The sequence below is a fragment of the Mobula hypostoma genome, chromosome 22 (assembly GCF_963921235.1).
Source record: "Mobula hypostoma chromosome 22, sMobHyp1.1, whole genome shotgun sequence".
Classification (NCBI taxonomy): domain Eukaryota; kingdom Metazoa; phylum Chordata; class Chondrichthyes; order Myliobatiformes; family Myliobatidae; genus Mobula; species Mobula hypostoma.
In genome coordinates, this window is record NC_086118.1 from 3073490 (window position 1) to 3085612 (window position 12123).

At 41.6% G+C, this 12123-nt stretch overlaps 2 protein-coding genes across 7 annotated transcripts in view; one reads left to right on the forward strand and one right to left on the reverse strand.

Annotated features, from left to right (window-relative positions):
• Nucleotides 1-1213, reverse strand: part of sap30bp (SAP30 binding protein) — a 133083-nt gene extending 131870 nt beyond the window's left edge. For both annotated transcript variants that reach the window (XM_063030907.1, XM_063030906.1), the window contains exon 1: nucleotides 1123-1213. In XM_063030907.1, coding sequence (XP_062886977.1) covers nucleotides 1123-1201 — 79 coding nt within the window. In that variant the 5' untranslated portion in view covers nucleotides 1202-1213. The remainder of the gene's footprint in view (nucleotides 1-1122) is intronic.
• Nucleotides 1214-1288: 75 nt separating this feature from the next.
• Nucleotides 1289-12123, forward strand: part of recql5 (RecQ helicase-like 5) — a 112533-nt gene continuing 101698 nt past the window's right edge. For all 5 annotated transcript variants that reach the window (XM_063030910.1, XM_063030909.1, XM_063030908.1 and 2 more), the window contains exon 1: nucleotides 1289-1435. In XM_063030910.1, coding sequence (XP_062886980.1) covers nucleotides 1315-1435 — 121 coding nt within the window. In that variant the 5' untranslated portion in view covers nucleotides 1289-1314. The remainder of the gene's footprint in view (nucleotides 1436-12123) is intronic.

The following is a 12123-nucleotide window of genomic DNA, read 5'->3' on the forward strand; positions in this document are numbered from 1 at the left end:
CAGATGTTGTTTACTTGGATTTTCAGAAGCCCTTTGACAATGTGCTGCACGAGGCTGTTTAACAAGGTAAGGACCCATGGTATTACAGGAAAGATGATAGCATGGATAAAAGATTGGCTGATTGGCAGAAGCCAAAGGGTGGGAATAAAAGGGGTCTTTTCTGGTTGACTAGTAGTGTTCTGCAGGGGTCAGTGCTGGGATAATGTCTTTTCACATGACGTAAACCGTTTGGATGGCCAAATTGAAGGCTTTGTGGCCAAGTTTGCAGACAATACAGAGAGGTGGAGGGGCAAGTTGTATTGAGGAAGGAGGGACTCTGCAGAAGAATTAAGACAGAGTGGGAGAATAAGCAATAAAGTGGCAAATGTAATATAGCTTTGGCAAATTTACAGTCATGCACTTTGCTAGAAGGAATAAAGGTGTAGACTTTTTCCTAAACAGGGAGAAAATTCAAAAATCAGAGGTGCAAAGGGACTTGAGAGTCCTTGTGCAGGATTCCCTACAGGTTAATTTGCAGATGGAGCTTGTGGTGATAAATGCAAATGAAATATTAGTATTCATTTCAAGAGTTACAAGAGTATAAAAGTATGGATATGCTGCTGAGGCTTAATAAGGCATTGGTCAGTCTACATTTAGGAGTATTGTGGACAGTTTTGGACCCTTATCTAAGAAAAGATGTGCTGGCATTGAAGAGACTTTAAGTAGACAAACTGCAAATAAAAATAATACTGAGAACATGAGTTGTAAAAAGTCCTTGAAAGTGAGTCTGTAGGTTGTGGAATAAGGTGATAAATATCCACAGCAGTTTAGGAACCTGATGACAGATTCGTCCCTATCAGTACTGTACCCTTGCCACCTCCAGTACATCCTTGGGTTGTATTGGTTGTTAACGCAAACAACGCATTTCAATGTATGTTTTGATGTACATGTGATAAATAAATAATCTGAATCTGGTGTTATGGAGCGACAGGGCCGGTTCTCTGTTGTACAAGAACAAACTATATACCAAGGCCTAATGTTTTACACACAGCACTTCTAAGCCGAATCCAGCCCATTATGAAAATTCTGCCCAAACCGCATCCCTCCCCCGAGTCCCAAGTGCGCCCATAACCTGAGCCTCACCTGTCCCGGTATCACTGTCTGAGTCCGAATCCCCCGCATAAGCCTTCAGCGTCGACAGAACATTGCGCTGGCTCGCCATTTTGACGCACTCTGTTTGACGCCACCCCTCTGTAAGTGCGCACGCGCCCCTCTGGAGCCAGTGTGCGACGTCATCATCGTGCGGCCGCTGTTGTGGTGCTCGCTCTGTCGGTGATGGAGTTCCCGCTGGGATCGGGAGGTCCGGACCGGCTCTTAACGGCCCTCGCACGCGTCTTCGGCTTTCAGTCGTTCCGCTCAGAGCGGCAGGAATCCGCGGTCAGGGCCGTGGTAAGAGGTGAGGCCTCGAATTCCGACTGAGCATTCTCACTGCCGCCTGCCCCTTTCCCCCACCTCTAAACATCCCCTTCCTCTTCTAACCCTCCCCCTTCTTGAACCCGGTACCTCTCCCCCCCTCTTCACTCCCTTCCACTATCTCTCACTTTCCCTCCTTTGCTCTCCCTTGTCTTTCACCCTCTTCCCCTCCCTATTTCCCCCTTCCTTTGAGGAAGTCCAGGATCCAGTTGCAGAGGGTGATACGGAGGTTCAGATTTTAAAGCTTGTTGAATATGACTGAGGGCATCATGGTGTGAATGCTTAGCTGTAATCAGTAAACAGCAGCCTGACATAGGTATTGCTGAAGTCCATGACTGAATGTTGGACAGTTAGCAAATTGCATCCGAGTCATGACCAATCTCTCAAAGCACTTGAATCACAGTAGATATGAGGGACACTGGGCAATAGTTGGGGCAGCTCATCCTTCTCTTCTTGGTCTACAGTATGATTGATACCCTTTTGAAGCAGGTGGGAACCTCTAATTGCACCAGTGAGAGATTGAAGAAGAGCTTGAACACTCCAGTTAGTTGACACTGTGCTTTTTCAGGTACACTGTCAGGACCTAACTGCTCATGAGGATTCAACCTCTTGAAAGATGTTCTGCTTTTGGCTGCTGACACAGATATCACAGAGTCACCAGATGCTTCGGGATTTGCATATCTGTAGTCGTATTCACCCTTTCAAAACGTGCATAAAAGGCTTTTGGCTCATCTGAGAGTGAGGCATTAACAGCTGTTTATGATGTTTCGTTTTGCCTTTAGGAAGTAATGGCCTGCAAACCCTGCTGTAGCTGATGTGTATCTGCTTTTTGTCTCTGACTTCATTAGGAATTGCTTTTCATTCTTAAAATAGCCATCTGTAGGTCATACCTGGATTTCTCGTAGAGTTCCGGATCACTGGTCTTGAATGCTACAAATCTAGTTCACAGACTGAATCTCACAGTTCATCTATGTCTTATGGTTTGGGTCTGTCCGGTATGTTCTTGAAGACATACACTTATTAACATAGGTCATGGTGAAGTTAGTGACAATTATGTCATATTCATTCCGAGGCAAAGCTGCTTTCCTCAGTACACCAATTCAAAACAGTCCTGTAAGCACCCTTCTGCTTCCCTTGTGGTCCTCATCACTGGTGCTGCGGTCCTCAGTCACTGCAAAAGTACAGCCAGGTGCACGGACTTACCATAGTGCAGGTACGGGATGGCATGGTAAGTATTCTTGATAGTGTGGTGGCTCCTCTGGTTTCACGGGTAACGTGGTGGTGATAGTTGGTCAGAGGTTGCTTCAAGTTGGCCTGGTTGATGTTCCTGCAATGACCAGAAAGAAGGTCTTTCTTCCTTTCATGTCTTGTGACTACTGATCATGGTGCTCAGCTCCTCCAGTGCCAACTTGAGATTAGTCAGGGGTGGAATGCACATCTACAACCAGGACGATGGTGGAAAACTCCCGCAGCACATAAAATGGATGACACAGCCACTAGATTGATGTTCCAGGTCTGAGACAGGGCCGCCATGTCTGTGCACCGTGAGTTATTCATAAAGCAAACACCATCTCCTCTGCCTTTCCCTGATGCTGCTGTCTGAACCATGTGGTGGAAGGTGAAGGCTTCGGGTGAAGTGCTGTGGGTGGAATGCTGGAAATGAGCCATGTCTCTGTGAATCAAAGTACAGAGCAATCCCTGATGTTCCTCTGGTACTGCAGTCTTGCTTTAAGGTCATCCATTTTATTTTTCAGAGCCTATATTAGGAGGATGGCACAGAGTGGAGGCCTCGGGGCCCTGCATTTCAGTTTTACCTGCATCCTAACGTGTCTTTTATACTTACTGGTGTTTCTCCATTGTTCATTCATGTAGGTAAGATCAGTTTCGGATTGGCCATGTGGATCGTGCTGTCCTTACTGACGTGTTTCTTTAGCAATACACATGAATTGCTGGAGCTACTCAGCAGGTCTGACAACATTAAATGTTTATTCTGCTCCGTGGATGCTGCCTGAATTGCTGATTTCCTCCAGCATTTTGTGTGTGTGTTGCATAAGATTTCCGGCATCTCATACCTCTTGTATGACGTGTTTCTACTTGCTACACAAATCCAGGCTGTTCCCTCTGTTATGAACACTTGCTCTTGGATGTCTCCATTGTCTTCGAGTATATACTGACGTCTTTCTGAACAGTACTATTTACGTTTTTTTTTACTGTTTAACCATTTTGGAAACAGGAAAATTTTGTATAAATCATTGATACATTTTGTAAAAAGTAGTGGCCCCAACAATAGTCCATGGGGAACACCTTGCGAGGTTGTCCAAGGCTACAACAATCTGCTTGTTGGAATACTCTGTGCATTTCTGGTCACCACATTATCAAAGTATTTGATTAAGCTTGAGAAAGATACAGAAAATATTTATAAAAATGTTTCCTGTACTGGAGGGTTTGAATTATAAGGAGCGATTATAAAGAATTACAAGGCTGAGGCTTTTCCCTGGAGTAAAGACACTGAGGGGTGACCTTATGGAGTTTATATAATCATATATGGGTATATGGAATGAGATGACAGGAGACAGTACAGGCTGAAACTATTACAATGTTTACAATTAATTGTTTTGGAAAGATTCAGGGGGACCAGGGCCAAGGGCAGGCAAATGAAAATAACACATTGGGCCTTCATGTGCTGTATAACTCATGAATTCACAAATGTCATCTACTACATTTTATTCATCTGCCTTCTCAATAACTTCATCAAGAAGTTCAGTTAGTTTAAGTTATCAGAATTTGACTTTAATAAATCTGAGGCTTTCCTTAATTAGCTCAAACTTCTTGAAGTGTCTTTCTCTTTCCCCATTTATTGTTTCTGAAATGTTTTCCAGCACAGAGGATAAACTGGCTTTTAGTTCCTTTGCATAACTTTGAGACTCATTTTAAGCTAGAGCATTGTTGGATCTATTCTTGCATCTCAGAGGTCTGGAAGATTATCAAAGCCAACAGTGGCTGAAATATTTACATTTGGCATTATTGACCTTTGTCTTCCTTATTTTCATTCTATTCTTGAATTCTGCCAGAAAATAACAGTAGACCACCAGGCCCCTCAAGCTGGGCCCACCACTCAATTATGATCATGATTGATCTACACTGGCCTTGGGTCTTCTCTGTTTCAGACTCCCATAGCCCTCAATTTCCTGATCTTTCAAAATTACCTCGTTCTGCTTTAAATACGTCCAATGATCTTACCTCCATAACCCTGGGCCAGAGAATTTCACAGATTCAGTACCCTTTATGTAAAAAGAAAATCTGTGCAATCCTGTTTTAAATAACTGCTTCCTAATGTTGAAACTCTGTCACTCTTTCCCCTTGTTCAACACAAGTGAAAATGTGTCAGCTCTGTTTTGTCATCCCCTCCCCACACCTAACGCTCCCAACCACCCCAGAATCTTGTTTGTGTTAATAAGTCACCCTTCATTCTTCTGAATTCCAAAGAATATAGACCCGACCTACGTAGCTTTCCTCAATTGGATAAACCTCTCATCCTAGGATTTAAGTTGGTCAACCTTGTTAACATTGAGACAACGTACTTAGGATTTCAAGTAGCCCTCTGCCTCTGTGCATCTTGCCTGTACACATAATGGTGTCGACATTCATGGATGTCATTTGGGTTTAGTTCAGGTTAGCAGCCATCCTGTTCGCTTTTCCCATCTTTTTTTAACCTCCTCCTTCAGCGCTCTACAATTAGCCTGGTTCCTTCTTGAACTTTTCATCTACTGTGCACCATGTGCACTGTAAATTTCATGCTTTTGTTTTTCAATTAAGTGTCAGAGATTCCCAACAATGAAAACTGGTCAGTTTAACCTCATTAGTATGGAAGCTTTAAGAAACAATTTTCAGGTGAATTATAGGCCCTGAATTAAATGGAGACGTTGGAGTTAATAAAGCAAATTAATACAAGTTTGTTGCAAGTCAAATTACTTTTGAAAACCTGATTCAGTATTTTTAAAGCTAGGAAAGGTAGAAGATAATTGGGTTTCAGGGGACTGACAAAGTTGGTTAGCTACATAATTCCCCATGGAATAGAATCAGGCATAGCTATTGTTCAACAGGGGAAAGCAGAGGATTACGGTAGATGGTTGTTTTTCCAGATTGCAGTAATGTTTCCGGATTCAGTGCTAGATCACCACTTTCTTTCCCACCATAGTGACATGAACATAATGTAAAAAGGTTCCAAATTTTTAAAAAGTGACCCGTGGTTAACAGTGAGGAAAATGGCGACAGAACAAAACAAGAATCAGCATCTGGTAGAGTGAACAGGTGGCAGAAAGGAAGTGTGGTGAAGTGACACATTTTGTTAGAAAAAAATGAGTTGACGTTGTTAATGAAATGGCAGCTGTAAAAGGTGTATTGGAACCAGAGGCCCGGTGAATGTGTTGGAAAAATTTATTAAGAGAAGAAAAAAATATTCTGTTTGGTGTTTCAAAAGCTTACTGTAAGAAAGGAGGGATAAGAATCTGTCAGATTATTCAGAAGGACTTCAGTTTGTATTAATGAGAAGATAGTAAGATGGGCTACAGAGGAAAAAGTGGGGAACGCGGCATAGACCGGATTCTGTAATTCTGTAACCTAACTTCAATGGTCAAATTCTGACAGAGAACTTCGTGACAAATGAAGCTAGAGTAATAAAGAATTGGAAAGAAGAATATTAGCAGCCATCTTTAAGAAAAAAATGCCAGAAACATTCATCCCCATTAAATCTGTCATGTGCCATGGGGCAATTGTTAAAGACTGACCCAAGGAAGGACGTGAAAAAGAACTACAGGGAACCAAAATTGGCAGAGCAAGTCTTTGTGACTTTCTGGGCAGAGGACTTCAAGACATTGTAGGGTTATTTGACAAAGTATTGGAGATTGCAAATGTAGGAAAGTTGATGGATAATGTTTCAAGATTGAAACTCATGAAATAGTTGGAGAGTTAACAAAGCGAACTGGCTTCCAGCTGCACTGAAAAACACATGCATGCAGTTACCCAGAGGTGATATTGAACTCAGCAAAGGGTTGAATAGATGAAAACAGATATTTCACTTAAAGCAGGGTGAACTGAACTGCTTGGCTAAGGGATATTAATATTAAGAAAATAATATTAAGTATAATTAATGAAAATAAGTTAAAGGATTTGGATGATGAACTGTTTTTGAACTCTGGAACCAGCAAGATAAATTTTACCAATCCAGTGTTGAATGGATAAACAAGTGCAAGCCTTGAATCAGCAGGTGCACTCTAACCACTAAGCATTTTCACCATCGTGCAAGCTTACTTATCATGCTCTGAATAAGTGATGGTAGTGCCTGAGCAAAAGTTGAAAATAATCTGAATCTTTGAGTTTTAACTCTGAGACACTGCAGTTTCGGCCATTTAATTCTAGTTTACCTGGAGGCAAGTGCTGGAATGTATTACGTGGGAAATTATTGAACATTCGGAAAGAGGCTAAACAGGTTTCCGAAGGATGGTTCACTGATCAACTGCAGAGTTTTTGGAAAATGAGCTACATTCATGGCAAAGTGTACAATAACTGCAAAGCTTTGTGAACACTTCACCCTAGTGCTTGAAGAAAAATCATAAAAGGAAATAAATTAAACACTCTGTGTGAACATATAAAACAACTAGATATAAGCTTATATTTTTAAAGTAGAATTACAGTGCATGATAGAAGAGACTATGACAAGATTAGGAGGGAAACCAAATTAGAACCATTTGAAAGCCAATGAAGAATTATGGAAATTATATAGGAAGCAAAGTAGTAAAATGTTTTACAGGCATTCCATTAAAATAAGATTGTGATGGGTATAGGGCCATCCAAATAATCTAGATTATTAGTTTGCTGCAGTATTTAGCACAGAGGCAGAACAGATCAACATGATATTGGATGAGATGTTAAGTGATGAAATAAGAACATTTAAAATTTAAGAAAAGAATATATTAAATCATTTAATCAAACTCAGAAGAACAACTTTAACTTCACTTACTCACTCCAGATCAAAGACATGGGAAGCTGCGTGGGCCAAGGCTACACCTGTCTCTGTGGGTTACGTGCAAATGTCTGTTTCAGTCCTGCTCAAATCCCCTCCCCCATTGTCTTTCTGGCTCATAAATGAATGTACTGATGTTACGTTTCACACTTATACAGAACACAAAACGGTTCCATCACTTGTGCTGCTAATTTTCACTCTGCTCTCACCTTCCTGTGGTCTTTGACTCTACCTTTCTTATTCTGGAGTATTCTGTATCCATCTCAGAATTGGCCAGCTGCAAGCATCCTTTACCAGACACCCACTTGACTACACCTCCTCTATGGACCATTTCATTCTCCAGTTTCTTCTGTCTTTTTTGTATTTGCTCAGATGATGCGCTTTTCCACACGGGTTCTTTGGAGGTGTTTAGCTTCCTGAACTGTGGCTTCCCCTCTACCATACTTGACTATATTTCTTATTTTCTTACATCACTGCAATCTGTGTGAGGAGAGAGCAATAAACCATGGTTCTCATCTTCTACCCTACCAGCCTTCACTTTCAAAGGATTATCCTTTGCAGTGTTCACAAGCTTAAAGAATATATCACTACAAGACTCATCTTCATATCCCAATCTCAGTTTACTATTTTGATGAGATTATTGGCAACTGTCTGGTACATATTTTCACCTCCAATTTGTCATTCCCTTTTTTTATGTTATTTTTCCATGCAACTGCAGGAGATGCACATCTGTTCTTTTACTTCTTGCTGTGTCATCATTCAGAAACCTAAACAGTCTTCCCAGGTGATACAGCAATTCATTAGCTCTTCCAATTTAGTGCATTGCATTTGGTGCTCACAATTACATTGGAGTAACCAAAAAGATTTGGTGAGCTTTGTGGAGCCCCTGCATTCAATCTGGAGGGGTGACCTTGAGCTTCCTGTTGCCTGTCACTCTAATGCCCTATCCCACTTCCACTCTGACTTATCTGTGGTCTCCTACAGTATGCACAAGTTTCTCTTATCTCTACCTAAACAATTTTTTCATCCGTTTTCATGTACACAGGCCTTCCCTTTCTATTGTCTTTGGTCTGTCATTAATTTACAGAGCTGCTCCCTCTTTTTGTGGCATTCCCTCCTTCTGAAGTGTCACGTAACCCTCAATATCCCATTCCATATAGTTACAGATATTTACTCGCGGGCAATAATTCAAAAGTTAGAGTCTACAATATTCTGTTTAATTTGGTGCCTAGCTCCATTTATCATGTAGAATGTTTTTTTTTTGTTCTCCTGCTATCATTGGTCCCAACATGCACTGTGATCATTGTCTTCTCCCTCTCGCCTATTTTTGTCTTCAGTCCAGAGCTGAACCAAGGTACCATCCTGAGGACATTTGCCCGTTTTTGCAGTGCACAGTATGAGTCCCATACTACACTGCCTTTTACTATCCTACAGTCTTCACTTGAACGACCTCTTGTTGATGTCATGGACCATGATCTCATCTAACCTCGAGCTCCCCTCTAATCAAAGCAAGTTGAGTAATCCGCAATACCAGTGGCAAGTCGTACATCTGAGACTCCTACTGTCTTGGTTCTCTTACCTGCCACGTTTGCAGGCACACCTCCTGCGCTTGAGTATTAATTGAATTGAAAGATCATACCTTAAGGGGGTGACTGATTTTGGATATAAAAAGTCCAGGTGATTTTCATTGCTGTGTTTTAAGCATCTTGAGCTCAGCCTCATGCTGAGAGATCCTGATCAAAAGCTCCTCAAGCTTCAAAGACTTATTGTAGATCTGTCTGCTCTAGATTGCACTGGTGCAGTACTGAAGATGCCTTTTTACTTAAGCTGGGTATGGGACTATGCTGGTATTGATAAAGCTATCAACAAGCGTAAATTGGATGTTGCCACATTTTAAGTTTTATTAAACTCTGTAAAATAAACATTCAGTTATAGAAAGCTTTCCACAAAACTTTACCTGGAAGCAACTGCTTTAAACCTTGAATGTTGTTTGCAATTGGTTTTCAGGGTATGGACCTCTAAGACCTAATGTAACATGGGTTCCCTGTGTCCCTGCACACTCCGAGCTTCTGCTAGGAGGTTTGCTTTATTACAGCAACTGTCACAGTTCGGCTACTGTTTCCTATCCTGTGACACTTGGTTCATTTAGTCAGGAATTACTTGCTCTGAAAATGCGTATAAGTACTGTTGAGTGGGGCCCATTTATTTGTCAGAATTACTGAAAATCCTCTGTTTAAAGAAGCATTTTTCATCCCTTTGGTACCTTTTTATTACCAGTGGAACATTATTCCTACTGTACAAGCCCAAAATCTTCCAACTACAGTTGTAAGGCAACATATCTCCTGCCTGTAAATGAATCTCAGGATTGTATATGGAGACGTTTATGTACTTCGTTAATAAATTGACTTTGAACTTTGGACTTTAAGACAATTGTTCTCACACTCCTGTCTGACAAAGCGTCTTGGACTGTTGCCCTTTCTGATGAAGTTTTAAGGGTATTGGGGAAGTAGGAAATGATTCTTGGACTCCTATAAATAACGGGTTAAAATTGAGTGCAAACTTATGTGTGCTCTGTCCTGGGTAGTGTGCGAACTTCTGCTTGTCCTTCAGTGAGTAATCCGCCTGCAGCTGGTTTTAGATTAACGACTCGACAGATGTCTCCTGAGCATGTTATGTTCTGGGGGTTGGGTTCTGGTTATCGGTCGCATTATGGTTTTGCAAGAATTGAACTAAGTACTCTTGTTTGTTTAGGGAAAGGGAGGACTCACTGATAGATACAGGAATGAACATCTGTCTGTAATTAAGTTAGGGCCTAGCAAAGGGAATAACTGATAAGGACTGGAGAGTACAACCATCTGTAATTAAAACCTTGATTTAGTGGACTCTCTTCTCTAAGTAATTAAGTTTTGCTCCAACAGACTTGGTGGGGATGCCAGTTGAACTAAGTGCTCTTTGTCCCTCAAGCTAGTTCTGTAAATTGTAACGTTTCTGCATGTTAGACAGAGGTCCGATACGAGCCACCAGAGGGCGAGAAACCCTCTCCCTCTGGTGTGCGGCTCCGCACCCCTCATTGGCTGAGTTTGAACAAATAAACTGGTGAAAGGGATAAAGTAAAGAACTGTTTGTGGTGTGGTTATTGGTCCGGCGAATTTAAGTTTACATTTGCTGCCATGACTCAGATCCCAACATAGAGAAAGTCCCTACGGACTGAATAAGTGACGGGGGATTCCGGCTGAGTGTAAGCGGGTGGTAGGACGCCCCAAGGTGTTTTACCTCTGACTGTCCCTTCCACTCATTCGAAACTCCTGCCCCTTGCTCCGAGGAACCTGTACCTTGACGGGATCCAGTGAACCACAAGGACCGGGATAATAAGGTAAGCAGTTGTTTTGTGAGTATTAAAGTCTGCGGATGCTGAAGAATTGGGCAACAGGTCTTTGGCCTGGTCAATTAAACTGCGTAATTGAGTCGACTTAACTAATTGGGCAGCAGGTAAGGAAAAGGCTCAGTCTATTTGTATAATTGGACAACAGGTCTCTGGCTTGGTCGATTAAGCTGTATAATTGAATAACCAGCACAGGATAGGACAGATGTTAGATACAGAAGGGAAAGGGACTCCCCTACAGTCTATGTGTGAACAAATACCAGATAAGGAAAAGGATCTCCGGATGTTTAGTGCAGTGCGAACAAAGAAACTGTGAAATGGTGTGTGGTCACCAGGGGGAACTTGGGATATAACCTTTTGTGAACAAGCAGTAAATTTAATTTGGAAAAAGAATTGCGGTAAAAAGTGGAAATTATTGATTAGAGAATGGAAAGATAAAGCTCATACCAAATGGAATACAGATGCACAGTTCGTTATCCGAAATCCTTGGGGCCAGTTGCATTTCAGAATTCAGAATTTTTCAGATTTCAGAAAATTGATAATTATATTGATAATTAGCCTGTCTCAGTGCGGTTGGACTTTAGGACCCGGGGGAGTTCCGGACCTACGCACAACCTCCCGCATACTTTAAATCATCTCTAGATTACTAATAGTACCTAATACAATGTAAATGCTATGTAAGTAGTTGCTATACTGTATTGTTTAGGGAAGAATGACATGAAAGAAAGTCTCTATATGCTCAAACGAGTGCTGGAGAGAGAATTTCCGGGTTTTCCCGATCTGCACTCTTTTGCAAATACTATTACAGTTTATTCAGGAAGTCTTGAATTCCTACTCCTTTGTTGACTCTAGAAAGCATACAATTCAAAAATTGTCTTAATACTTGCTCTTCATGGAGCATAAAATTCCTTGGTCACAAGGCTGTAATATAGACGTCACATGGGGGGGCAAGTAAATTGCGAAAATATTACTTTGCACAAGAAGTTCGGCAGGGGATGTACGGAGCAGTTGTCCAGGAACAATAAAATTTTACAGTTTTCTTCCAGTCCAGCTTGCCAGCAATGAGCTCGTGCCGCTGCTACAAAGTGGTTATTGAACCAGTCAGAAAACATTTCTTGGGTTACCCGTGCTTCCTTGTTTGCATAATAATACACAGGCAAATTGCATACACCTTTCAGACATCTCGGATGTTGGCTTTTTCCAATCACTACCAACTTCACCTTGTGTGTGCCTGCTGCATTGGCACACCCAAGAATAGTTGATCTGT